The 27,079-nt window shown below is 40.4% G+C and overlaps 1 protein-coding gene across 1 annotated transcript in view; it reads right to left on the bottom strand.

The window, feature by feature from the left end:
- Positions 1-1,327: 1,327 nt before the first annotated feature.
- Bmx (BMX non-receptor tyrosine kinase) overlaps positions 1,328-27,079 on the bottom strand; it is a 65,108-nt gene continuing 39,356 nt past the window's right edge. The window contains exons 10-19 of the mRNA XM_057759800.1: positions 24,625-24,679; positions 22,344-22,423; positions 19,128-19,255; positions 16,028-16,102; positions 15,194-15,365; positions 10,236-10,452; positions 9,336-9,400; positions 8,929-9,047; positions 5,536-5,693; positions 1,328-1,587 (exon numbers count right to left, since the gene is read on the bottom strand). Of these exons, the coding sequence (XP_057615783.1) occupies positions 1,513-1,587; positions 5,536-5,693; positions 8,929-9,047; positions 9,336-9,400; positions 10,236-10,452; positions 15,194-15,365; positions 16,028-16,102; positions 19,128-19,255; positions 22,344-22,423; positions 24,625-24,679 (1,144 nt within the window). The 3' untranslated portion in view covers positions 1,328-1,512. The remainder of the gene's footprint in view (positions 1,588-5,535; positions 5,694-8,928; positions 9,048-9,335; positions 9,401-10,235; positions 10,453-15,193; positions 15,366-16,027; positions 16,103-19,127; positions 19,256-22,343; positions 22,424-24,624; positions 24,680-27,079) is intronic.

The raw sequence follows: 27,079 nt of genomic DNA, 5'->3' as shown, positions 1-27,079 counted from the left end.
TTTTTGTTTCAGTGTTAAGATATAAGATGGAATTAGAAACTTCAGTTATCTTTCAAATGAATCAAAAGTCCCCAAACCCCCAACTTAAGTATATAACATCATTAGAATGTAAGATCGTCTTAATTCTAGCAAAACCACCGTCTCATTGAGTGGTGATTGATAATGGTGAAGGTTAATGTGAAGGAAGAAGGCATTAAATTCTACCTGAGCATCATTCATAATAAATTGTACTCTGTATGAAACATGGAACACATTGCTCAATAGTAATATTCAACACATTGTTCAATATTATTATTTTATATCACTGTACATGTTGACACAAAGTACCACTGTTTTAAGTCTGGAGCAGAAACTGTGTCATTCAAATGGAATTACAGACCATATACCAGTATCCTGCAACATAATGAGGTACCACAGGGCAGTTCGGCATCCATGGACACTTGGGAAGAATACCAACTCACAGGCTTACTTCATCAAACATTTCTAAGGTGCTTCCTAGGAATCTGTGTTTTAATCAACTCTGTTTGGCTCTCAAACATGCTTGACTTTGAGATCATTTGTATATTGCATTAGTTGCTTTTCTGTTCTGTAATAAAAAGATTACGACCAAGGCAACTTAGAGAAGAAAGACTTTATTTTGACTTACAGTTCTAGAGGGCTAGAATTCATAATGGCAGGACAGAGGCAGCTTGCAGGATGATAGATAGAGCATGATGCTGAGAGTTCACATCCTTGATGTTTTTATTAAAGATGTGAATAGGTCTTTTGCCTGCATATATGTTGATAGACCACACGTGTACTTCCATGAAGGCCAGAAGAGGGCATCAGATACCCTAAAACTAAAGTTACAGATGGTTGTGAGCCATCATGTGGGTGCCAGGAATTAAACCCAGGTCCTCTGGAAGAACAGCCATGTGTTCTTAACCACTGAGCCATCTCTTAAACTTTTGAGAGCTTATCTCGAACTGCAAGCAAGAAGCAGAGAGAGTAAACTACAAATAAAGCCTGTCCCCATTGACATAATTCTTCCACCAAGGCCACACCTCCTAAGCTTCCCCCAAACAATGTCACAAACTGGGGACCAAGTATTCAAACGCTGGAGACATTTCTCATACAGAGGCAAATGTACACAGATTCCTGTTCTTGGAAGGATATTTAATTATCACACTTGTGCCAACAGAGACAAAATGAGTTCTCAACAAATCATCTTTTCAGTTCTGCTCCACCTTTACACACAGGACACACCCTTCCCAAACTGCAATCTAGAAATGGATGTCTACCATAAGCTGGGGAGTAGTACATAAAACGTAGCACAAGCAAAATGAACAATTTGATCAAAATTTCAAAAAATATCTTGTTTTCTCCCTTTTTTGTAACTAATATAAGAGATAAACAACACATCAGACATTATTAACTAGTTAAATCACATTGTGCCTTTCTACTTCCCTTAAAAGGAGTGAGAGTGTTGGTCAACATTTATACTCATTCCCTTCAGTAGTCCCAAGTTTCTCTTCATGGTTTATCTTGTTCCCGAAGTGGTTCTATGGCAGATAGGAGCTGCTGAAATGTGGGCCGCTTTTCTGGAAGCTAAATAAAAGAGAACCCTGATGTGTTAGATGATGAAGGTTTTCATTCAAAAGAACAGTATCGGGGCTAGGGGTGTGACTCAGCTGGCAACGTGCTTGCCTAGCATGCAGGACACCCTAGCTTCAGTTCTATGCACCACGTTAACCAGGTGTGTGGCACACATCTGTAATCTGAGGATTTGGGAGAAAGAGGCAGGAGGATCAAATGTTCAAAGTCTTTCCCAGCTATTCAGAAAGTTTGAGGGCAGCCTGGGCTACATGAGACCCTTACTTAAAAATTAAAATGACAAACAACAAGTTCCAATTTTCAAAACTCACATAAAAGTCAGCTATGTGACAAGAGTCTCTGTGATGTCAGCCCTCCTATGGCAAAATGGGAATTGGAGGCAGGAGAATGCCTGGGAACTCACAGGTCAAATTGTTTGGTATATACAACAGCAAAGGAGATTCTGTATCAAGCAAGGTGGATGGTAAGGACTGACACCAGACACAGACTTGCCATGGCATCAGAATACCTACATTCATAACACACACACACATGAACAATATACAAAACATGCATACTTCAGTCCTAATGTGAGTGATATTCTTTTTCCTTTGAGAGAGGGTCTCACTGAGTAGCCCTATCTGACCTGGAAATTGATATATAGACTAGGCTGACCTCAAACTTATAGAGATTTGCTCTGTCTCTGCCTCCTAATTGCTACAATTCAAGGAATGTGGAATGTGTACCACACTCACTGTTAGTGCCTTTTGAAATGTGGAAATGCCATAGACCTTTCCATGGAGATTAGGTGATGGAGGAGTTACTTTCATTGGTTAATCAATAAAGAAAACTGCTTGGCCTGATAGGTCAGAACATAGGTAGGTGGAGAAGACAGAACAGAATGCTGGGAGGAAGTGAGGCAATCGCCATGCCTCTCCTCTCTGAGCCAGACGCGATGAAGCTCCAGCCCAAGATGGACGTACGCTAGACTCTTCCTGGTGGGTCACCACCTTGTGGTGCTACACACATTAATGGAGGTAGGTTGATAAGGATGTGAGAGTTGGCCAGTAAGAGGCTGGAGCTAATGGGCCAAGCAGTGTTTATATGAATACAGTTTGTGTGTTGTTATTTCGGGGGCTAAGCCAGCCAGGTGGCCGGGAGCTGTGCAGGAATGCAGCCCAGTGCTCCTTCAACAATTAGGAATAAGGCAAGTGTGATTTCTGTATTCACTATTCTTAAGATCATGTTGAAATTACTCATCTGTGCACCCAGAAAGCAAAAACCAGACCCAAGAATTAGCAAAGGAAACATAATTATATGCTAAGAAATGAAAGAGGACTAACTACAGACTTCCATGAAAAAGAAAGGATTTTGATAGGTGGGCAGGGTAAAAAAAATTAACAAATAAAATCAAATATCCAATAGTAACTAGTCTGAAAATATCATTTATAACAGAGGCAATACCAAAATCAGATTCTTAAAAGTGGGGTGAGTAAGTTCCTTAAAAGTGAACCTCCAAACAAGGAAAAAGTTGAAACAGTACACATGCAGATTGGAACATATATTAAGAAACAAGTCTCCATTGCCCTCCAGCAGGGCATGTCAGTGTCATGGAGATGCAGAATGTCTCCAGTTAAAATAAAGAGGAAATACAATCTTAAGGATGTGAATGGGTTTCTTTTAAGCTAGATGAATTTATTTCACAGGTTATAAATTTGTGAAATGGCTAGGAAGCTGTAAAGTACATTAAACTATAATACATGATATTTTAACATTGCAGAATACATCACCTGCTATGTACCAGTGTATAATTAAGATAGTGTGGTGATGGCAGAGAAAGACTAGACCACAGAAGAGGAAGTCCCAAAATAAATCACTATTATTCTGCATGAAAACGTAGGATAATATTAGTGCGGCCTCTCACTGCCATTAAGGTGGCGCCTTATCTCTTGATGGTCTTTTGGTAAACAGTGCTTCCAGCAACTGGACAAACATTATAGAACTGTATGCATAGTTCATGCTATTTATAAGAAACACAATAAAATAAAAATAAATATTTCTAAAGTTTCATTTTCGTACTGCTCAAGATGTTTCAACAGCTCCACAATACATATAAAACTCGAATCTCTCTTCCTTTTCCTCCCTGTCTTCCTCCTCTTCCTCTTCTTCAGGGTACACAACCTTAAGCAGACTTATTTATTTTCAGTCGTTCCGACAATAGCTCTAGCTGAGAACAGTGTGCCTGCGGCCGGCTTCCACAACTTTGTAGTGCTGTTCTCATTCATGCGTGGGCACCATCTCTATGCACCTACCGAGGGAACTTTGAAGAGAATTCCTGATTTGGCTCAGACACCAGTGCATTCAGGAAGCTGCTCTTCTTTCTCTGAGCTCCATGTTCATGTTCCTCATGTTTCTTTCTGTTTTTTTTTTTTTTTTGGTTTTTTTTTTTTAATTTGGGGACATAATTATGAACTTCTTGATGTTTGCCGCACAGCCTCCCACTCCCACACAGTGTGGGTACATGTGAGAAGACTTTGGGATCAGTGAAGGAAATAGTGGAACCTCAGACCTGACAGCCCCAGTTAGTTGTTTAAACATCAAAGCTAAAGCTATTTGTGATGGAATTGCCTCCATTTTAGGCCCACATCCACTTCAAGTTATTTGGTGCTTTGGGCACTCGAAGATGGGGTTGGGGGATGAAGAGGAAGAAGAAGATGAAGACAGAAGAAGAAGAAGAAGAAGAAGAAGAAGAAGAAGAAGAAGAAGAAGAAGAAGAAGAAGAAGAAGAAGAAGAAGAAGAAGAAGAAGAAGAAGTAGCAGCAGCAGCCTTGGAAGCCTTTCAGGTGATTTGTGTATGTGATTAGATGTTGCTATCATGCAGCTTTGGGTTGAGTAGAGATTTTATAGTTTTGTAAAGAGTGAGGCCTCAACCCCATGCAAAAATCTCTAGGCAAATGAGGAAAGCTGGAAGTGGGAGTGGCAGTCTTCCCCAGGGAAGAGCACAGCAAATGGTGTCCATTGCCAAACAGTCAGCCCTGAAAACATACATACAAGCAACTTTACATGACTAAACAGGTTATATTTAGCACTGTATATGTATATACATATACATATGAGCATGTAATAACAATAAGTGGAGGATGAAGCCATGAATTTGAAGGGGGATATATCGGAAGATGTGGAGGGAGGAAAGACAAAGGAGAAATGTAATTATAATCTCAAAAACAATAAAAAAAGATATCTGGGCAGTGGTGGTGCACACCTTTAATCCCAGCCCTTGGGAGGCTAAGGCAGGCAGATTTCTGAGTTTGAGGCCAGCCTTGTCTAAAGCGTGAGTTCCAGGATAGACCAGGGCTACACAGAGAAACCTTCTCTAGAAAAAAACAAACGGAGCCAAACTAAACCAACCAACCAACCAAACAAACAAACAAACAAATGTTAAAAAAAGAAAAAAAGTAGTAACGACACTGGCAGCAGCCAGCCTGCCTGGGTAATAACTGCGTGACTTCAGGTAAGCCCCTTAACCTCCCTGGGCTCCCATTTCCTCATCCTATGCACTAGGGTGGTTTCTGATGAGTTCATATTTATAAAGTTCTTACAACAGTGCCATCGATTCTTCAGTAAACTGTCAACTGCCTTGATATTTTTTAAAGATTTATTTATTTATTTTATATGCGTGAGCGCTCTATTGACTTTCTGCCAGGATAGGGTGTCAGATCCCACTACAGATGTTTGGGACCCACCATGTGGGTGCTGGGAATTGAACTCAGGACCTCTGGAAGAACAGCCAGTGCTCTTAACCACTGAGCCACCTTTCCAGTCCTAACTTGATTTTTTTTACATTACAAAGAAACATGATCCAGAACCACTCCCAACTTCTCTGTGGCAGGCACTTTCCCTCGCCTCCAGCAAATCCCCCCTCCCCCCAAGCCCAATTCTGGCCTGCTTGGGGGGTATACTTGCCTCATGCCAGCAGCTGTACATGATTTGGTAGATGGTGTCGGATGCCAGCTGGGGCCGGTAGAGTCTGTGGCCCTGAGAGACCTTCACAACCACCTCGGAGTTATCATATAAGTCATAGGGTTGCTTCCCCAGACTAAACACCTCCCACATCAGGATCCCTGTAGTGCAGCCGGGGACAGCCCCAGCAGACGGAAAAGAAAGAGAGCCAGTGTCAGAAGGCCCAGGGCTTGTGGAAGGAACTTCCTATCACAGGACCAGAAGGCCATGAGCCAGAGCAAGGGATTTCTGGGAAACAAGGCCTAGTGAAAAGGGGAGGGCATGGGGGCATGGATGGTGGGCTTTGAGTATCACTTCTTTAGTCTAGGTGTTCCTGTATTTCTTCAGACCCCACCCCCACTCCATGCTTGTCAGAAAATCAGAGATGGCAAAAGCAGTGGGAGTCGCTTGGAACGGAGGTTTGTGGGACGCTTCGGGAAGGTACTTGGGGTCTCATGCAGCCTCCCATGGGTAACAAACTGGGTGGTGAGCCACTACCCAACACTTATGAGCGATGAGGTCCTTGCCTTTTCTTTCTGCTTTTGTGCACAAGTCCATTGCACAGCTAAGTTATCGTTTGCTAGGAAGGTAAAGCTGGAACAATGGCTGCTTATTCCATAGTCTGATGCTGTTGCTCCTGCCATCATCTTTCATGCGTCAGGCACCGTTTGGGAATCCAGTAAAAGCCACAGGCTATTGCCTTGGGAACATGCACTCAAGGCTCGTCTGTCCATCCTCTCCAAGGACACAGAGGCTAAACCAGTGGTTCTCAGTCTTCCTAATGCTGTGCTCTTTAATACAGTTCCTCATGTTATGATGACCCCCCCCAACCATACGATTACTTTCATTGCTACTTCATAACTATAATTTTGCTACTGTTATGAATCCTAATGCAAATATCTGATATATAAGATATCTGATATGTGACCCCCGTGAAAGGGTCATTTGACCCCCAAAGAAGTTGAGAACCATTGTTTTAAACAATTAGCCAGGTTCAAAACCCTGGACAACACACATATTCAGAAAGAAGACAATTGCTCTCAAATGCCAAACTTTGAGTTATAGGCTACAGATTTTATGTAAACTATAATAAAGCAGCCTTCTGCCTTGTGGTGTCTCTTCCTTTAAACACATATTCTAAACCAGTTCCACAAAAAAATGAGACTTCCTCCCAACTCTCTCTTGGCAAGGCTGCTCATGCATTCCAAGTCTGGTAGCACCACATAAAACAACTGGGGGAGGGAGGGTCTTCTTTGAGAGGGGCTTTCAGAAGCCCCAATTCATTTTGAATGTCCATAGCAGGAGTAAATGATTTAAGAATAGATTTACTATCTGTCCACAGCTGGAAAACAACTGCAACTTGATTGTTTCATGAGGTGGATTATCAGGTTGGGCAATGCTGCCTTCCGTCAAAAACAAGTTGTAACTATTGAATGAGGTTACAGATTTCAAGAATACTAGTCAGAAGACATATCAGTTGGTACATAGATATGAAACTAGTCTTGACAGCAAGGGCCAAACTTAACCCAAAAGCAGTATCTGTGTTACTTTGTCTTGTGGGGTGCCCATTTGGTTACCTTTATACTTTTTGAAAGGGAATATTTATTTTTAATATCTAGTTGGAACAGAAAAATAAACTGATAACTTTCCCCAAGTTGTCTTGCCTGTGTTACATAGTAAATGAAACTGCACTTATGGACTAAGACAAGCATGAAATATTTCTTGGTTATATTTGTTCTACCTTGTTACTTGTCGATAATTTGACTTACTTATCCTGGACCCACCAGACAGTTGTTGAGAACAGTCATACTTTAAAAAAACCCAAATCTGACAATTGACACAATTGCAACTTACGCATTTTTTTTTACCATTTCATAATCACTTCTACAGAATTTGGCTTCTCTTCTTTTGTTTTTGTTTGTTTGTCTGTTTTTGCAGTGCTAGGATCAAACCAGGGCCTTGAACACCCAAGGCAAATGCTTTGCCTCAGAGCTATACTGCTAACTCAACCAACACAAATAGTCAAATGTTTGCTATTGTCCTCAGACAGGTCTTGTTAAGTTCCTCAGCCTGGCCTAGAACTCATGATCCTCCTATCTCAGCACCTGAGGTCAAGGACTACAGGTGTGTCCTGTCATGTAGCTTGAGAGAGTAAATTTTAATCTAAACATTTTAAGAAAATAGTGAGTATCAAATTTTTATAGAAATATGCAATGGTAAGTATCTTAGACTGCGAGTCAAATGGTGTCTGTGCCAATTAATTGCTCTGTTTTAGCTCAAAATCAGTCATAGACAACATGGAAATGAATGGTCATGCCTGCAACCAATAAAACTTTATTTACAGAAACAGGGCACCTAGTTTCGTCCAGGACTGTGGTTTCCCAAATCCTGATCTAAAATGCTAATTTTAGCAAGATGACTTGAAACAAGGTAAGTGTTCGCTGTGGTTTGGAGGCTTGACTGCCAGCCTGGTGCCTTTGAGGTGTGGGAAATAGAAGAGACCTTACAGTCCTGTGAAGAATTCCCTGAAGGGGAGATGAGACAGCAGCGTCTCCTTGCCATCTCTCCTCTTCCTCTTGGTCACAAGGCAACTTTGCTCCTGTCACAGCCTCTGCTCTGTCCCTGAACACCTCACCATAGACACCGAACAATGGGTCAGAGTGCAGACTGGAACCTTCAACACCATGAGCCCAAAATATATCATTTCTTTTGCTAAGTTGGTTCTGCCAGGTGTTACTTAAAGTAAAGGAAAGAGGACTTACCCAACGCCAAAGACAGCACAGGGTCAAGTCTACTATTTACATTAAGGGACGCCCAAAGGCTCTGCCCATTAGAACCCATTAGAACAGTTACCATAGTTACCCTCATACCCATAAACAGTGGTCTATATTTAAGTCTTCCAACCTTTGGGCTGAGATTTAAATTTTAACAATTCCTTCACAAAACTCTCTGAGGCTAGAAGTGGTACACACCCGGAATCCTACCTCTTGAGAGGCTAAGGAGGTAGGAGGAACATGAGTTTGAGCCTAGCCTGGGTTACATAATAAAACCCTGTTTGTTTGTTTCTTAAAAAAAAACAGAGCAAAACCATTTGAAAGTTTCATCAGAATAGTTCCTAAGTCCCTTGACTCTTCGGGCTGATGCTAACATGATGTAAATTATGGACATGCATAAGACTTCCTAACACCAAACCCAAGGAAGGAAATGGTCTTCAGCCACTTGCTTGTCTCACACTGCGTGTGGAATTTTGTAAAGACTTGGGCTTCTTTTTCAAATGGATGTTGCTGTTCTTGTGGTTTCCTGTTGTGGAAGCTGACTTATGAAATGGGGCTGGGTGCTGTGTGGTTACTTCCTTACCAAACGCCCATACATCTGACTTGCTGCTGTATTTGAAGTAGTGAAACACCTCTGGGGCCGACCACTTGACTGGAAACTTGGTTCCTACTGAACTGACATACTGGTCATCAAGAACGTATCTGTAGGGAAAACATCAGCACAGACATTAAGACATACAGTGTTGCAAACTGGGAAGACCTTTATTGGCCAGCATTGCCTCCATGGCCTACCACCATCAGCCAGGTCAACGAAGGACGTAGAATGTCCATAGTCTGCTGAATGCTTCAGTTTTCTAGCTAATTCGTTTTTTATTTGCTCTGTTTCTCTCTTCTTGAGACAAGGTCTTGTGATCTCCTGATCTTCTTCCTCTACCTCCCAAATGCCAGCATGGTAGAAAGAAAAGCTGTTTGGGGACATTACTGGCTCACCTTGTCATTCCAAAGTCTGAGACTTTCACAGAGAGGTCACTGTCCACCAAACAGTTCCGTGCAGCCTTGGGAGGGAAAGCAAAATCTTCAAGTGGTAAAAGCAACCAAGAATCTCCTCAGCTTCATTTTCAGCCAAACCCAACACAGCCTATCACAACCCCAATTACTTGGAAGAATGTTTTTTTAAAAAAATCCCCTGGAATTTTCAGTTTTTCAAAATGAAAACGTGCTGGCATAAGTCTGTCTACCCAAGCATCTGAACTGATTGACAATATACTTGAACACAGAATCTCAGCTCAGCAAGGAGAGAGCCTTCCAGTAAGTAGATCCTATGCATTCTTAGATGCTCGGAGTCGTGCACACACTACCCCCAGGACTTAGGGGATGCATTGGCCAGGTGTGTGCAGGATGCTCACTTTTCAGCAATGCAAATCTCTGATATTAAAGGCTAGTGCATACCAAACAGTGCTCAGAACTCTCATACCAAGCCAAACACACACTTCCCTTTCCGTCTAATTCTTTTGTATTTTCAGTTATTGTATCAAGTCGCCACTTTAGCACGAAACTCTTTTTCAGAGTAAAGGTCAGCTTCAGTTTAGTGGCCTTGAGAAACAGTGAACTGACCCACATCTTTCCATCTGTTCTTCACACCACAGCGCAGGTAGCTACGGAGATCCTCATGCCTCACTCAACTCTGAACTTTCCGAGTTTCAAATATTTTACTAAGATGGTAATCTTTCGATTGCAAAACTATTACATGCTCACAGGAGTCACAGGTGTGCAAAGTAAAAGCAAGGCATCCATCCCTCTTTGTCAGACCTCTCAGCAGCCCTATCCCTGGACAAGGGAACTGTGGGCTATGTCCTGTTATGTTATCCACCTGCCGGAGGCTTGCCTTACCAAATCCCGATGTATGAACTGGTGGCTCTCCAAGAAGGCCATGCCTTCACAGACATCGTAGCACATTTCCAAGAGCTGGGAGGTCTCCAGTCCCTTCCCATGACTCTTCAGGTAACTAAGCAAGCAACCGTTGGTTATATACTCAGTTACTATGTAGATGGGGTATTTCTTCGAACACACTCCATAGAATTTAACCAGCTTGGGATGGCTGAGTTTCCTGGAAAAGAAAAGGTTTGTAAAGTTCATTTTCAAGATGGCCTGGTCAAGGATGAACAGATTCTCATCCCCTCTACCTGAACAGAGAAAGAGAGCTGGGAGCTTTGGATCTTGTTCTGAGAACAGGACAATCTTTGGAGGCACAAAAGGAAACAGTGTTCTAGCCTCAGATCTGATCCTGACGGCCACTCTGCAGCGCACTCAGTCTGGACACGCTGTGTTTGCCCTTCCCCCAAGAATCAGGATAGTGGCATGGGTAGAAGTATTATAATTTGAAGGGTGCATATACAACATAAAATGTGAAATGAGACTTCACGTAATCTCTCTTTTTTATATCTTTTTTGGTTCTATCTTCCTTTTTTGATTTTTAAAAAATGCTGGTGTGTGTGTGTGTGTGTCTGTGTGTGTGCGCACACATACGCATACATGTGCATATGCTTGTATGTTTCTGTGTGGAGGCCAAAGGACAATCTCAGATATCATCTTCAGAAAGACCACCAATCTCCTTGAGATGGGGTCTTTAACTGGCCTGAAATGTTCCAAACAGCATAGGCTGACTGCTCAGTGAGCCCAGGGGTGCTTCCGTTTCTGCCTCCCCAGAGCTTGGATCAATTTTACAGATTACAGTAGTCTTTAATGACAAAAATGCACTTTAATATTTTACCAGAGACAACAGCTGTACCATGTACCCTAGAAAGTTTTTTTTTTTTTCCAGAAAAAGAATTTTACGTTCTGTGAAAGGGGAACACCAAGGAGCTTTCTTTAGTTTTCTATAACAGTTTTGTTACCAAGGACAGAACCAGCCACATAATTTCTAGGTTCTGGGAAAAAAAATGATAATAGGAAAAACTAATTGTTTACAACTTAATTTGATAGGTCACACCTGTATTTCCTTGTACTTATGGGGGATTGGCGGTGAAGTTGGGCTACACAGTAACTTCCAGGCTACCCTGGGTTATGAAGTGAAACTGTGCCACAAAACCACAAACCGAAAAAGTATTATTATTATTTTTTTTACTTTGACCTTTCTAAAATTATTTTTTATTGATTTTTATTGAGCTCTACATTTTTTCTCTGCTCCCCTCCCTGCCTCTCCCCTCCCCTTCAACCCTCTCCCAAGGTCCCCATGCTTCCAATTTACTCAGGAGATCTTTTTCTACTTCCCATGTAGATTAGATATATGTATGTCTCTCTTAGTGTCCTCATTGTTGTCTAGGTTCTCTAGGATTGTGATTTGTAGACTGGTTTTCTTTGCTTTATGTCTAAAAACCACTTATAACTGAGTACATGTGATAATTGTCTTTCTGGGTCTGGGTAACTTCACTCAAAATGATGTTTTCTAGCTCCATCCATTTGCCCACAAATTTAAAAATGTTTTTTTTTTTCTGCTGTGTAGAACTCCATTGTGTAAATATACCACACTTTCCTTATCCATTCTTCAGTTGAGGGACATTTAGATTGTTTCCAGGTTCTGGCTATGACAAACAAAGCTGCTGTGAACATAGCTGAGCACATGTCCTTGCGGCATCATTGAGCATCCTTTGGATATATACCCAAAAGTGAGATTACTGGGTCTTGAGGAAGGTTGTTTTCTAATTTTCTGAGAAATCGCCATATTGGTATTCAAAGAGGCTGTATCAGCTTGCATTCCCACCAGCAATGCAGGAGTGTTCCCTTTACCCCATAACCTCTCCAACATAAATTGTCATCAGTGGTTTTGATCTTGGCCATTCTTACAGGTATAAGATGGAATCTCAGAGTTGTTTTGATTTGCATTTCTCTGATGACTAAGGAAGTTGAGTATTTCCTTAAGTGTCTTTCAGCCATTTTAGATTCCTCTGTTGAAAGTTCTCTGTTTAGATCTGTACTCCATTTTTTTTATTGGATTATTTGTTCTTTTGATGACCAATTTCTTGAGTCTTTGTATATTTTGGAGATCAGACCTCTGTCTGATGTGAGGTTGGTGAAGTTCTTTTCTTATTCTGTAGGCTGTCATTTTGTCTTGTTGACTGTGTCCTTTGCTTTACAGAAGCTTTTCGGTTTCAGGAGGCCCCATTAATTAATTGTTTCTCTCAGTGTCTGTGCTACTAGGGTTATATTTAGGAAGTGGTCTCCTGTGCCAATGTGTTCAAGTGTACTTTCCACTTTCTCTTCTATAAGGTTCAGTTTGGCTAGCTTTATGTTGAGGTCTTTAATCCATTTGTACTTGAATTTTGTGCATGGTGATAGATATGAATCTATTTTCATTCTTCTACATGTTGATATCCAGTTATGCCAGCACCATTTGTTAAATATGCTTTCTTTTTTCCATTTGATATGTTTTGCTTCATTGTCAAAAATCAGGTGTTCAAAGGTGTGTGGATTAATATCTGGGTCTTTGATTTGGTTCCATTGGTCCTCCTGTCTGTTCTTATTTCACTACCAGGCTGTTTTCAGTACTATAGCTCTGTAGTAGAGATTGAAGTCAGGGATTGTGATGCCTCCAGAAATTCCTTTATTGTACAGGATTGTTTTGGCTATTCTGGGTTTTTTTTTTGTTTTTTTTTGGTTTTTTTTGTTTGTTTGTTTGTTTTTTTGCTTTTCCATATGAAATTGAGTACCATTCTTTTGAGGTCTGTGAAGAATTTTGCTAGGATTTTGATGGGCATTGCATTGAATCTGTAGATTGATTTTGGTAAGATTGCCATTTTTACTATACTAATTCTATCTACCCAAGAGTATGAGAGATCTTTTTACTTTCTGGTGTCTTCTTCAATTTCTTTCTTCAAAGTTTTAAAGTTCTTGTCGTACAAGTCTTCCACTTGTTTGGTTACAGTTATTCTAAGATATTTTATGCTATGTGTGGCTATAGTGAAGGGTGATGTTTCTCTGATTTCTTTCTCAGCCTATTTATCATCTGTGTATAGGAGGGCTACTGATTATTTTTTTAGTTAATCTTGTATCCTGTTACATTACTGAGAGTGTTTATGAGTTGTAGAAGTTTCTTGGTAGAATTTTTGGGATCACTTATGTAAACTATCATATCATCAGCAAATAGTGAGAGTTTGACTTCTTCTTTTCAAATTTGTATCCCCTTGATCTCCTTTTGGTGTCTTATTGCTCTAGCTAGGACCTCAAGAACTATATTGAATAGATATGGAGAAAGTGGACAACCTTATCTTGTTCCTGATTTCAGTGGGATCGCTGGGAGTTTCTCTCCATTTAGTTTGATGTTGGCTGTTGACTTGCTGTATATTGCCTTCATTATGTTTATGTATGTTCCTTGTATCCCTGCTCTCTTCAAGACCTTTATCATGAAGGAATGTTGTATTTTGTCAAAAGCTTTTTCAGCATCTAATGAGATGATCATGTGCTTTTGATTTTGCAGTTTGTTTATGTGGTGGATTATGTTGACAGATTTTCTTATGTTGAACTATCCCTGCATCCACATGACCTGATCATGGTGGATGATGGTTAAAAAGGTATTATTTTACAAGAGTGAAAACAGAGCCTCAAAGCAAGTACTGGAGGGACCTTGCTAATATTTGGTGACATGTTCTTGGTCGCTAATACGTGGTGCCATGCCCATGAAGACAGCCTGGGTGAAAGGCTCGTATTCATGTAGTATCTCTATTGAACAATTCTTCGGTTATGGTGGAAGCAATTGTTGTAACTTCCCTGTCTCCTTTGATCTTTAAAATGAATCACCAAAGACATGGACACCAGAGGAAATGGACACCAAGGAAATGGACACTGGCCCTATAAAGATGTCTCAGTAAACTGTTGAATAGTTTTTTTCAATAGATGTGGGTATGTATATCAAATAAATCCTTTCTTCCCCAAGTGGCTTTTGGTTATGGTCTTTCTCACAGTAATAAAAGTAGGTGGAATCTGCAAATTTCAACTCTTTTGTGTGTGGTGGAGGGTAGACGTCAACCTTAGTTGTCACTTCTCTGGAGCCGTCGACATTGTTTGTGAGACAGGGTCTCTCACTGAGACCTTAGATTCCTTAATTATACAAGGTTGACTGAACAGTGAACTCCAGAGATCCACCTGCCTCCTCCTCCCCAATTCTGCGATTACAAGCATGAATCACTGCTTTTACATGGGCTCAAGGGATTGAACTCATGCTGCGAGGCCAGCACTTTACTGACTGAGCCATCTGACCAAGACCTTGATATAACACTTTTTGATCTTCCCTGATTAGTTTTCTAAAGGAGTGATCAGCTATGCTGCTTTACTTGGGTTAGAAGAATTTCTAAGGATGAAGGACTTACCCACTCTAGGACTCCTGAAGACCGTACTTTAGTTGTTTCTTCAAGGGTGAGTCATGCTACTCCTAAGTGATACCATTGGCTAACACATAGTTGTTCGTGGGAGATGCAAGGGGAAATTAGATATACTGAGTGCTGTATCCACCCACATGTAACTATTAAGGCCCTTTGTTGCACAGGGCAATGTTGTGAGCAGGAGAGAGATCAAAAGAAGAGAATTCAAAAGCACAGAGCCCAAAGGATACTTTCTCAATAGAGTCAGAAGTATTCTGACTTCAAACATGGCATTTCAAGGTGTTATGCAGGCCTACTTGTCAAATTAGGAGCATAACATTGATTTTACTTAACAGCTCATTAGGCCAAACTATAAGTCTTAAATATTTGTAATTGTAACATAGGCCAGGCTTTGCAAACGTTAGGGAACGGGACTGCTAATGTTGATGCTCTTCTGTGGAGAGTGAACATCCTCACTCCTGAAGAGAGACTTACATCATGGTCTGGGCCTCCTGAAAGAATTCATCTTCTGACATGGCGCCCTCCTTGATCATCTTTACAGCCACATCATACTGCCCCTTCCACTTGCCCAGCTGGACCACTCCAAACTGGCCACTTCCCAGCTCCTTCAACAGGGCTATCTCTTCTCGTTTCAGCTCCCAAACTCCTAATTAAAGCAAGGCAGACACTTTAGAAGTCATGTCAACAACTCACAAAGTGATTTCTTCTGTAATGAGCTTTTTGTGTCTACAAAATGAGGGCCACTAAGACATCATTTGGAGAAAAATCCTCAGTGAACTGATATCATGACCACATCACAGGAAAATGGAGTTCTCAAAGCAGCTTCAGTTCTTGACAAGAGTCAATTTTTTTTTTTTTTGTCAACTGGGGGTGTCTTGGAGAGAAACAATGTCAAAAATGTGCTTAATGTTCTTAGATTGGTAAACTGCTTTTAAATTTTTCATATAAAACAAATTAAACTGTGATCAAGGCGGATGTTATTACTCTACAGATAATGAGCTCCAAATAGGAGTAGACATAGAATTCAAGAAAAAGGAAAGACAGGTAAGAGGTACTGGGGATGAATGGCAATGTCTGGTAAGAATAAACATTTGAGAGTTATTTTTGCTAAAGCTGGGGAGATCACAGAGTTAGTTGTGGATAGCCGGTTTTAAAAAAAAATGAATGAAATAAATTAGACTAAATTTCACCCTGGTGCAGTCTGACTTCTTCCTGTCATCCATAATGAGTCAGTTAGGTTTGAATAACAGGTGTTTGAACCCCAAATGATGAAAAATGGAGTTTAAGAGCTCAAAGGTGTGTCCATACCGCTTCCTAGAGCCACAGACATCGGGACCTTGTTGGCCTTGGTTGACACTGGGTGGCGGAGCCGTGTGATCATGCCTGCAATGGAATCAGTAGCATAATGTCATGTTAACATCATATTATGTTACATAGAATCACTCCACACTCTCCCAATAAGCTGAAAATATGGGACTTGGGATGTTGTGATGCAGAAAGAGAAGCAATGTTTGGTATTTTCATCAGATTTTTGTATTCAGTGACTTGAGTCAACAAAGACAATTAATGCAAAGCAAAATCTAAAAGAGCCAGTTACTTTGTATGAAATCTCATAGGGATTAGTTGCTAGATGTAATCTTTTGCATAATTTTTTCTCATTCATATTTAATTGTCTTTTTCCAGTTCTACATTTACATATGCATATAAATAACACAGAAATCTGACTAAAATCTCAATAGCAAACATATATTTACATATAAAACAAACCATGCTAAAATTAAATCTATTTCTAAATTATGTTGATGCTCAAGCCATTTTCATCAACATATAACTACGGTAAAGTTGAGTTAAAGCTGTCATGCTTATAGTGTCTTGAAAGAAACCACTCCAAAGAGTAAATGATTATTGCTTTAAGCATACGATGGTTTCCTGATTGGAACTAGCACATATGTGTTTTCCCTTCCTTCCTTTAGATAATTGTTTTCTTTTCAGTAGTGTCCACCAAATGTTTTCAGTATGATCCCTTTACTCAGCAGAAAAAGATACCAGCATGCGTAGTGTAAGTTTTTACTTTGCAAAAGCATATAGAAATATTTGTATATTTGCACACATATAAAAATATACATATAACCTCTGGGAAAGATAAATAATTATTATTTTTAAAAGTATTTTATATCTTATGATTTCTACTATAAATGTAATATCTTTGTGATAAAATAATTTAATAAAAAATAAACAAATTAGAAATTAACACCTGCTTTTGAAATATGTATATGTGTAACTAGTGCTGTAATAACCATTGTGTAACCATAAAATACACAAACACACTGAGGATTTAATGAAATGATATTAAGAAAACCCAATGTTACATCAACATTTTAATATTTTTTTATAACCTGTGTATCCTCTAAGGTTCAATCATTCATTTAGAGATAACTGTTTGTATAATAGCTTTCCCCAAAGTGCTACTGGTTACGATAAACAATTGAAGAAATTTGAGAAAAAGAAAAATACAAGCATGAGCCAAAAGGAATTGGAATCAAGTGGCAGCAGTGCTCAGATGCCAAGCACACGGTTTATTTTCCCCCACTGTTGGGAATTCACCAAGTCACTGCCTGTAATGGATACTGTTCGAGACCTGGGAGATGGCTCAGTTAGTGAAACACTTGCTGTTCAAGCATAAGGGCCTGCATTCATGTCCCCATTATCCATGAAAAAAATCTGGCACCATGGTGCACATCTTTAATTCTGGCACTGAGAAGGCGAAGACAAACAGATCCCTCGAGACAGTTAGCCAGCCAGTCTAGCTAAACAGTGAGCTCGAGGTTCAGTGAGAGATCCTGTCTCAAAGAATAAAGTGGGGAGTAACCGAGGAAGGCACCAAGACCTTGTCTTAGTCAGTGCTCTATTGCTGTAAAAAGACACCATGACTAAGGAAGCTCTTACAAAAGAAAGCATTTAATTGAGGCTCCTTTGCAGTTTCAGAGGGTCAGTCCATTATTATCATTGTGGGGAGCATGCAGGCAGACACTGGTGCAGTAGCTCACAGCTACATTCTGATCCATAGGCAGAGAGAGGCTTTTGAAACATCAAAGCCCACCCCCCAGTGATATACTTCCTGCAACCAGGCCACACCTAATCAAAGAAGGCCACACCTACTAATCTCTGTCAAGTAGTACCGCTCCTGATGAACAAGCATTCAAACCTATGAACCTGTGGCGGTCATTCTTATTCAAATCACCACATACTTCAAGTTTTTACACAATCTGCATATATGGTCATACACACACACAGAGAGAGAAACATGTACACAACATATACAATATCCCTTTGCAGAGGTACTATTACAGAAAACAGGGATACTCATTGCTTCAGCAAAGTTTTAAGAGAAAAAACAATATCATACGTTGTTGAATATGAAAAAAATTGTTACTAGTAGGATCATGCACTTCTGCAAACCATTTGACAATTTCTCATTTTTAAATGTTCATAGTCTTTGTCTTAGAAACAAGCAGTAGAATCATCCAAGCAAATGTACAGAGTTATGCATGCATTGCTATGCAATAAAATATCCATTAAAATGCAAAAATATCGCACATAATCCTCTGCTAATCAGCAGAGGGCTACTGCAAAATGTAATAGAATTCTATGTAGCTGTTAAAAAGATCACGATAAGAAACGAATATTTGCATGGGAAGTCCTCTAAGGCAGGGTTAATAAAGAAAACAAATTGAATAATATGATCTTTTCTCTGCAAAGTATAATGTTTATGAACATGTGATTCTTATATAACAAATATTAGTATCCATATACAAAACATCATTGACACCATCCTGTGCTTTGAGATTACCCATCCAATGATGCACATTTCTCTAATGTTTGAATTTTATAATCAGATTGCTTTTATGGGCTAGGAAAAAAAAACTAGAAATAAAGTTTTATTAAAACAATTTCCTTTGGGGGCTGGAAGAATGGTTCAGTGGTTAAGAGCATTGTACTGCTCTTTCAGGGAACCTGAGTTTGGTTCCCAGCACCCACATCAGGTGGTTCACAACCATCTGTAACCACAGCTCGAGGGGATCTGATGCCCGCTTCTGCCCTCTGTGGGCACTGCATTCATTTGCCCAACACACACATATAATTAAAAATAGATAAAAATCTAAAGAAAAAGAATTTTTCATTTTAAGTAATTCAGCTTATTTGACTTCATTCCTTTTAGTTTTATAGAGTGTATCATATTATATTTGAGGAGGTGTGAGCTACAAATTGAAACGGAAAGCGATTGATAGCATTTCCTCCTCATTTCTTGGTATCCTATTAATCAAAAGAATATTAAGGCGATCGATGGTATCCAAAAATTGGTCATTTATATGTGAGGGCGCATACAGGAAAACCTGGACTAAGTTACCTGCTGAGTTGTGTTGGTGATAGTGTATGAGCTTTGGGATGGAGTCGAAGCAGTAGTTCTCGGCCAGGTAGACCTTATTTTCGGCATTAGTATGCACATGGTAATGTTTGACAGTTCCTTTTTTATCACTAGTAAGGAAGAAAGACAACATTAGAAGGTTTAAACAGTAAGGTTTGGATGAGCTAATGAACACATAATTATTTTGAGTCTATTTACAAATGTTGGAGCAGGAAAACAGGGATAATTATTCAGACAACATCTGCCGCTTCTCTGCAAGCAACCCTGACAAGCAGTAATGATGGCCGAGGGATCCTCTCTGAACTCGGTGTGTCCTTTATGCATATATAAAATTCATGCACAGTAAAATTTCAGCTTTAGGTGCTAGTAACCTGGCCAAGCCAATAACGGTACCTGCAGCCAACCATAGCAACCCGAGTTCAGTTCCGCATGGTGGAAAGAGAGAATGGACGCACAAATTTTTTCTCTAACATCCATACATGAGTATCTAGCAGCACAGCTTAATAATTCATTATAATAATATTTTTGGACAAATTCATGTACTGTTCCTTAGTAAGTATAAAAATAAAATCGACAGAATGTTTTTGATGGCTAAGAGCCTTGGAGTTCTTTAGGATCATGTGAGAACATTAATTCTTTTTTATGATAATAATGGGGGAGAAAACTGTGTGGGCAAAGGTGATTAGGTTGTGGGTATTATCACCCTAGAGCTCCTTTGGGAGTGGGGCATGCAGGAAGAAAAGCACAGAGACATGCTTAAATCCCTCATCTAGGCCTCCTCGTTCCCAGCAGCAACAATACTATTGTTACCATCAGTTTAGCAGGTGTCTGCTCTGTGCCAGGTTGTGCCATAATCCAATAACTACATTGTGCATGCTTTCCATGTAAATCATTTTCTTCTTTTCCTCCAGGCCAACCAGGAATAACATGCCTGTCTTAGATTTTAGAGTCCAGTTCTAATACTCACTTGCTAACTCCTCTAGTTTGTATAAAGATCGGATGAGATTATGGTGTGTGTGTGTGCACACATGAGCTATACTTGCCACTCAAGAACAAATTTATCAGTGAATGAATTTTTCTTATTGTAATACAAACCAAGATAAAAAATATAATTAAAAAAATAAAGGAGAAGAGAGGTTATTTCCCTTTGCTGCAAATGACTGACCTGCTTTTGGTGTCAGTATAAGCTGATGACATTTCATGAAAGAGTTTTGCTTTCCCAGTCCAAATGGATATACCTACAAAACTACTTTCTAAAAAGGCTATTGCTTTCATTTAATTCCTTATCGATTTGATAATTTTCTACTGGATCAGCTTCAAAAAATGAATCTGGGGCAATGAAGCTTGAAAAGGAAGACATTTGACATTGCATTTGGCTCTAGCCAGAGAGCCACAGCTGTTTTGACACTAAGTGAACAGAATGTTCTGTAGTTTTTGGATTTGTTTCAGCCAGTGACCATGTAAAACATAGCATATATGCTTATTAGATACATGGATTCTGGTATTGACAAACAATGTAAGATCATTCAAGATATATTCTATTATTTCAAGTTGGAAGTAGGTATGCTGTAAAACAAATCTCAAAATAAAATACCTTCATCATCATCTATTACAAGTACATACATCCACTCTGTGGGATGGGGCACACGTCGACACAAGCCATTCAATCTAGCTGTTAAGAAATATTTCTTTTAAATGGTCCATATCAACTAAGCATGAGTCTGACCCCATCGCCAAAACACTGAAGGTTTCCCAGACACATATATTATAAGGAAATATGGCATGGTTACTTGTTTGTTGGTGGTCTACCTTCAGTTTGGGTGTGTATTCAGTTTCACAGACGGTATTTTTAGAGCTCCCTTTGAACCCCAATCTCCTCACACGTGAAGGGACAAATAAAAACAGTTTTCTTGTTTACTACTTAGGGGCTTTACAAGAACTGAAAGAGGTACTAGCCCCTGGGAAAGTGACTTATAAAACTCTGGAAGATGCGCGCCTATAATCCCAGCCCTGAGGAGACAAAGGTGGGAGGCTATGTAGTGAGGCTCTGTCTCAAGAAAACCGACTTCCGGAGGGGGTTTCTGATGACGATGACTTTCGTAGGCGGCGCTCAAAAGTCTTACGCACCTGAGGCTTGTCAGGCATGTAAGAGGAAGCTAAAGTACTTTTTCAACAACACTAGAAACAGTAACTGCTTCTTAATTGGGTGTTACTATGTGCCAGACAGTATTCTAATCTAAAATGCGCATTATTTCATTCATTGAACATCAAAATCGCTTTTTAAAAGGTAAACCCGTACATATTTACGAGCACTGTTAAAACATTAAAAGACATTCAAGTCGCTAGTAATTAGAATGCAAGCCCTTGCGTGGCAATCCAAAGTCACTGAACTATGGCTACATGGCTACTAAGCTATACGAAATTGTATCACCTTAATTAAGGATTCTGGTCTGCATTTGGCCACCTCAAAGTCGTTGTTAGGTGGGTGAATTTAAATACTGTGGCTTCCTGTTCGATGGACACTGTGGGTGTGAATGTGGGAAGTAATTTTAATTATGTGCACCTGGTCACAGGCCTAATTTGCAGGAACCATTGCTGTTTCATTTAACACCGTCTTGTTGCTTTGAATGCATTAAAAATCACTATGATGAATCCCTTCCAAATGAGGAAGCTCAGGCCCAAAGCGGTTAAGAAAATTGCTCAACATCATAAAGGCCTGAAATGCCAAGGCAGTTGACTTTGAGCTAGAAATCTCACCTGCAAAGGGCCACAGTGAGAGGGAAGCTACTCGGCGGAGAATGCGGCTCCGTATAGGATTCAACCCCCAGAAAAGACTTACTGAGAACTGGGCACTGGGGTGAGCTTCTCAGCTCAGCAGCCAAGGTTGTTTTTTTTATTTAGAAGTGCTCTGCTTGGACCTGACACCAAGGAACTCAGGCTGCTGTTTCAATTAATGTGTACGGAGGTGTGTTGAGTTCACATCGTCTGGAGTGGGCAGGAGAGGGCCACTCAGATCACGGCTGTTTGCAAGTAGAGGGTAAAAAGGCAATAGCTAATGGCTAGATTCAACGCAAATACTTTGATCCCAAATTCTGGAGCTCAAGAGTGGTGTCACATCTCAAAATATGACTAAGTGGTCACCGTTTTTGAACAACAGTCACAAGGATGCTAAAAGACATAAACCTACATTGTACTTACTTCACAGCCTTACTAAATAAGGACACAGTGTACATTCCCGCCTGGCTGGAATTTCTAACCATAAAGGCTCCTTCTTTTCCCTGAAAAGGACAAGTCATTTTCGTTATTTTTGAAAGTGATTTTTATGTAGGCAGTAAGGAAAAAATACTTTACATCCATTTTAAATGCCACCAAAGGAACAGGTTACCCAAGAGTTGACACAGACGGGTTGTCCCTCAGCTTAGCTTTCTTCCTTTTCTCAATCAATTCTTTCCCCCTTTTCCTCTTTCCCTCCCTCTCTTCCTCCCTTCCTCTTTCTTTTTTTGGGACATGGGATGAAACTCAGGACCCCACCTTTGCTAATCAAGTGCTTTAGCGTAGAATTTTATCCTCACCCAAGTCCGTATCTTTTTTTTCTTTTCTTTTCTTTTTTTTTTTTTTTTTTTAGACAGGGTTTTTCTCTGTGTAGTCCTGGCTGTCCCGGAACTAGCTCTATAGATCAGGCTGGTCTCAAACTCACAGAGATCTGCCTGCCTATGCCCCCCCCCCCCGCCCCAGTACTGGGATTAAAGGCGTGCGCCACCACCGCCTGGCTCCAAGTCATTGTCTTCACAGATCCATCCTGTGTGAATGCTTCTTCTCTAGATAATTGGCAACTCTCTAAAAGTTTTGTTTTATTTTATACTTATGGAATGTTAACATTTTCCTGTTTGAGAAATAAAATTTGTGAACACACATGCCACTATAATCATATTCCAGAAATGTTTGACAAAATTAGCAATGAAGAATAGATGCTTTGCTAAAGTTCTACCCTTTGTCTTTTGCAAGGTTTGTTCCAATTTTAACTAGGGCCAAGTTCATAAAAAGCACAATAAACCATGGATATAACAACTTGCCAAGCAATCTATCACATTCTGTTAAGAACGTCTCAAAATGTAATTTGTGTTATTTTATTAGGCTGAACTATACCAAAGTACCAATTTCATAGATCAAAAGAATTTACTATCAGCACGTTCCTACCAATTAGCAATAAAATCAAGTAAATTAATTCCATATCACATCTGCTATGCTCGGGTTTAGGTGCTAACGAACAGTGAAAACCAGCTGAGGAAAATAATTACATCAATAATCCACATTAAGTCATTTTTTTTTTACTTAGGGTGTACAGCTCAGTAGTAGAGGGCATGTGTGTTATTTTGAATGAGATTGCTCCCCATTGGCTCAAATATTTGAATGCTTGGTCCCGAGGCGGTGGGCTGTTTGGGAAGCATTAGGAAATTTGGTCTTGTTGGGGAAGCTGTATCACTTGGGGTGGTGGGGGTGAGGTTTCAAAAGTCCACATCATTCGAGTTGGCTCTCTGTTTCAAGGTCATTGTCTTAACACATAAACTCTCGGCTACTGTTCCAGTATCATGCCTGCCTGCCTGCTGCCATGTTCTCCACCAAGATGGTCATGGATTAACCCTCAGGAACTATAGCAAGACCCTAATAAACTTCTTCTTTCTCTTGTTTAGTTGCGTTGGTCATGGTGTCCCTTTACAGCAATAGTAAGGAACAAAGACAGCATGGCTAGCATATGGGTTCCATCTGCAGCCCTGAAAAGTGAAATTATCTCTCCTATTTGTGATTCTGTGATAATCTCCCCCCCCCTTGACTTTGGAATGGGTCACGTGACTTGCTGTAGACAATGGGACCATAGCCAATGCTGCCAAAGCAGAGAGTCCCTACGTACTTCATGGCTGAGTTTATCCTTTTGGAGGGTTTTCTGTTCTGTGAAGAGAGTCCAAATAGAGACTGGAGAGGCTGCGAAAGGAAGGACCGTGGCACTCTGGTTGGCAGTCTCAACTACCCACCCTCAGCCATCCATCAGCAAGACACTGAACTGGCTCAGCTGCCGTGCACAACTGCGAGAAATCCAGAATCTTGTTTGAAGCCACTAAGTGTTGCAGTGGTTTATTTCTAAAGAAAAGGTTATTGAGTACATGACAAAGGGACAGCAAGCCATTTAGCAACTAGAGTGCCACCTACAGCTTGAGGTAGTTTATTATACAGCAATAGGTAAGGCGACAGGAGACCCTCGTAACGCAAAAAAATCAACACCATGATGAGTTGCAACTCTAACTATAATGTTTTCCAGAAAAATGCATTCACCCCGGGCCCAGTCAGAGACAGATATTCTTGGGTTGAAGTTGTAGCCTAGTGGTAGGAATGCATACTTAACATGGGTGTATGCGCACACGCACACACACACACACACACACACACACACACACACACACACTGAGGAAAAAGAACAATTTACCTTTTGCCTCAGTAATTGTTCAGATTGTGATCTGGAGATATTCCCAGAAAACCAGCTGCAAAAGAATTTTGGATTTGAGAATTGATAATTTTTCAATTACACAATTGTCTCTCAGCTTTTGAGTCTGCACAGTGAGGCATCAGCCTATATCATAGATTTTCAAACCTAACTATTGGGCAGCGAGCATAACCTGAGGATATTTTCAAAACCCAGCTTCTTAGTCTCCATTACACAGTCTACTTCTGGGATGAGGCCTGTACTATATTAAATTGTGAATAGGCTACTACAGGCCTCCTAGGCGACTTCTAGTTAGCCTCCATTCCACTATTTTGAATGTAGGACCAGAGATTAGACCAATGATGATCCAATGGGAAAGTCAGGGTGGCCAATGATAAGCACTCTTATCTTTCAACACCATCATCTTATTTTAATAACCCAATAGAAGCACATTTTATATCAACTATTTTCAAAGCAAATGCTTTAAAATATTTTTCTTCAGAGCAGGAAGAGATAAACATCTAAGATGATGTCCAGACAAGAGGCAAAGATATGTGGGAAAGCCAAGTAGAGTTCTTTTTCTTTTAAAAAAAATAAATAACCTTTGCTCTTGTAATTAATGAACCAAGAACATCATGTCTTATTTTCTATGTGAAGCTCAGTAAAAAATTTTGTCTCGTGTGAGGTTAACTCTGTGTGTGGCCCTCTGGCTTGAGTTAAAGTGTCACAGACGGGAATAAGTAGGGGATGAGGTACAATGGCACATGGGTTTGGGAAACCCGGAGGAGCTGGCTAGAGGGTAACCCCTGAAGATGGAAGAAGCGCAGACGTGAAGGCTCGTGAGGGAAAGGCAATCTTCCCAATGAATGGGAACTGCTATTTTATATGGTATCTGTGTATTCATGGAGGAAGGAAATAATAGCAGCTGAAGAGTTCAATAAAGTGGAGAGATTTTTAGACCAGCCAGATTGGAGATCTGAGTTCTAGAAAGAACTACCTCATGTACAGTTGATTTTAAACAAGCCTCTTAGCACTTTTGACCATAGACTTTTCCATCTGTAAAATTAGGCTATCCTGTTTTGTCGTGAGAAGCACGATGACCAAAAGGAAGTTGGGGAGAAAATGGGAAAATGGTTTGTTTTAGTTTTCAGGTTACAGTCCATCATTGAAGGAAGATGCTTGGAGCAAAAGCCAGTGGAGGAGCACCGCTTACCGGTTGGCTTCTGCTGCCTTGCTCAGCTAACATTTTTGTGGTTTTCTGAGACCGGGTTTCTCTGTATAGCCTTGGCTGTCCTGGAACTTGCTTTGTAGACCAGGCTGGTCTTGAACTCACAGAGATCTGCCTGCCTCTGCCTCCTGAGTACCAAGTAATCAGCTAACTTTCTGAGGACTTAGACCCACTTGCCTAGGGATGGTACAGTCCACAGTGTACTGGCTCTCCTTCTTAATAGCAATTGAGAAAATGACAGCCACACCAGGTGGCAGCGGCACGTGCCTTTAATCCCAGCACTTGTGAGGAAGAGGAAGGTGGATCTCAGTGAGTTCAAGGCCAATCTGGTCTACAAAGGGAGTTCCAGGACACCTAGGACTGTTATACAGAGAAACCCTGTCTTGAAAAACCAAAGGAAGGAAAAAAGGAAGGAAGGAAGGAAAGATGGAAAAGAAAATGCTAGCCAGAGGGCAATTTCTCAGATGAGGGTCTCTCTTCCCAGGTGTGTCAAATTGGCAACCAAGATTAGCGATCACAGGGCTGATCTGGAGCAGCCTTTTTCAACTCTACCCGTATACATGTTGTATAATTAACACTTGAAGTATTTGTGATAGTTTTCTTTTTAACTCACATTTCAGTGTAATAACAGCTAATCAGAAGGTCATTTAGAAAACATGATATAGAACCCAGATTCTTAAAACAGGGATTGGGACGCCCACATAAGATTGGATAACTGAATGTGAGGGGGGCACCAAAAATGGTGATGGTAAAAGATTCCCGAAAGAGTAGCAAGTATAAATTCATTTCAAACTAAACATGCAAAGATTCGGGTATTTCTGGCAGTGCTCCCTTGTGTTGCATCCCACGCCTTCACTGCAGCCTTGTTCTGAACACGTAATGTGCACACATTGCAGTGGGCACCTCATCACACACACTGCCAATAAATGCTGTTTGAAACAGCGTGGCTCAGAGGCAAGGCCCTGTGCTTTATGGACCACAGCATTTGAGCTATCTGTGCAAAGTTTCCTGCTCTCATGGAAACGTAATGGTTTAACTACTGAAAACAAAGATTCAATCTTCTCAGGATGTAAGTATCAAATTGGCATACCTTCTGAAAACTTTTTATTTGTATTTTATGTACAGTGCTTCGCATGTGTATACCTGCATGCCAGAAGACGGCATCTTATCCTATTATAGATGGTTGTGAGCCACCACGTGGGTTCTGGGAATTAAACTCAGGACCTCTGG

This window comes from Chionomys nivalis, chromosome X (assembly GCF_950005125.1).
Source record: "Chionomys nivalis chromosome X, mChiNiv1.1, whole genome shotgun sequence".
Lineage (NCBI taxonomy): Eukaryota > Metazoa > Chordata > Mammalia > Rodentia > Cricetidae > Chionomys > Chionomys nivalis.
This window is presented reverse-complemented; position numbering and strand designations above follow the sequence as displayed.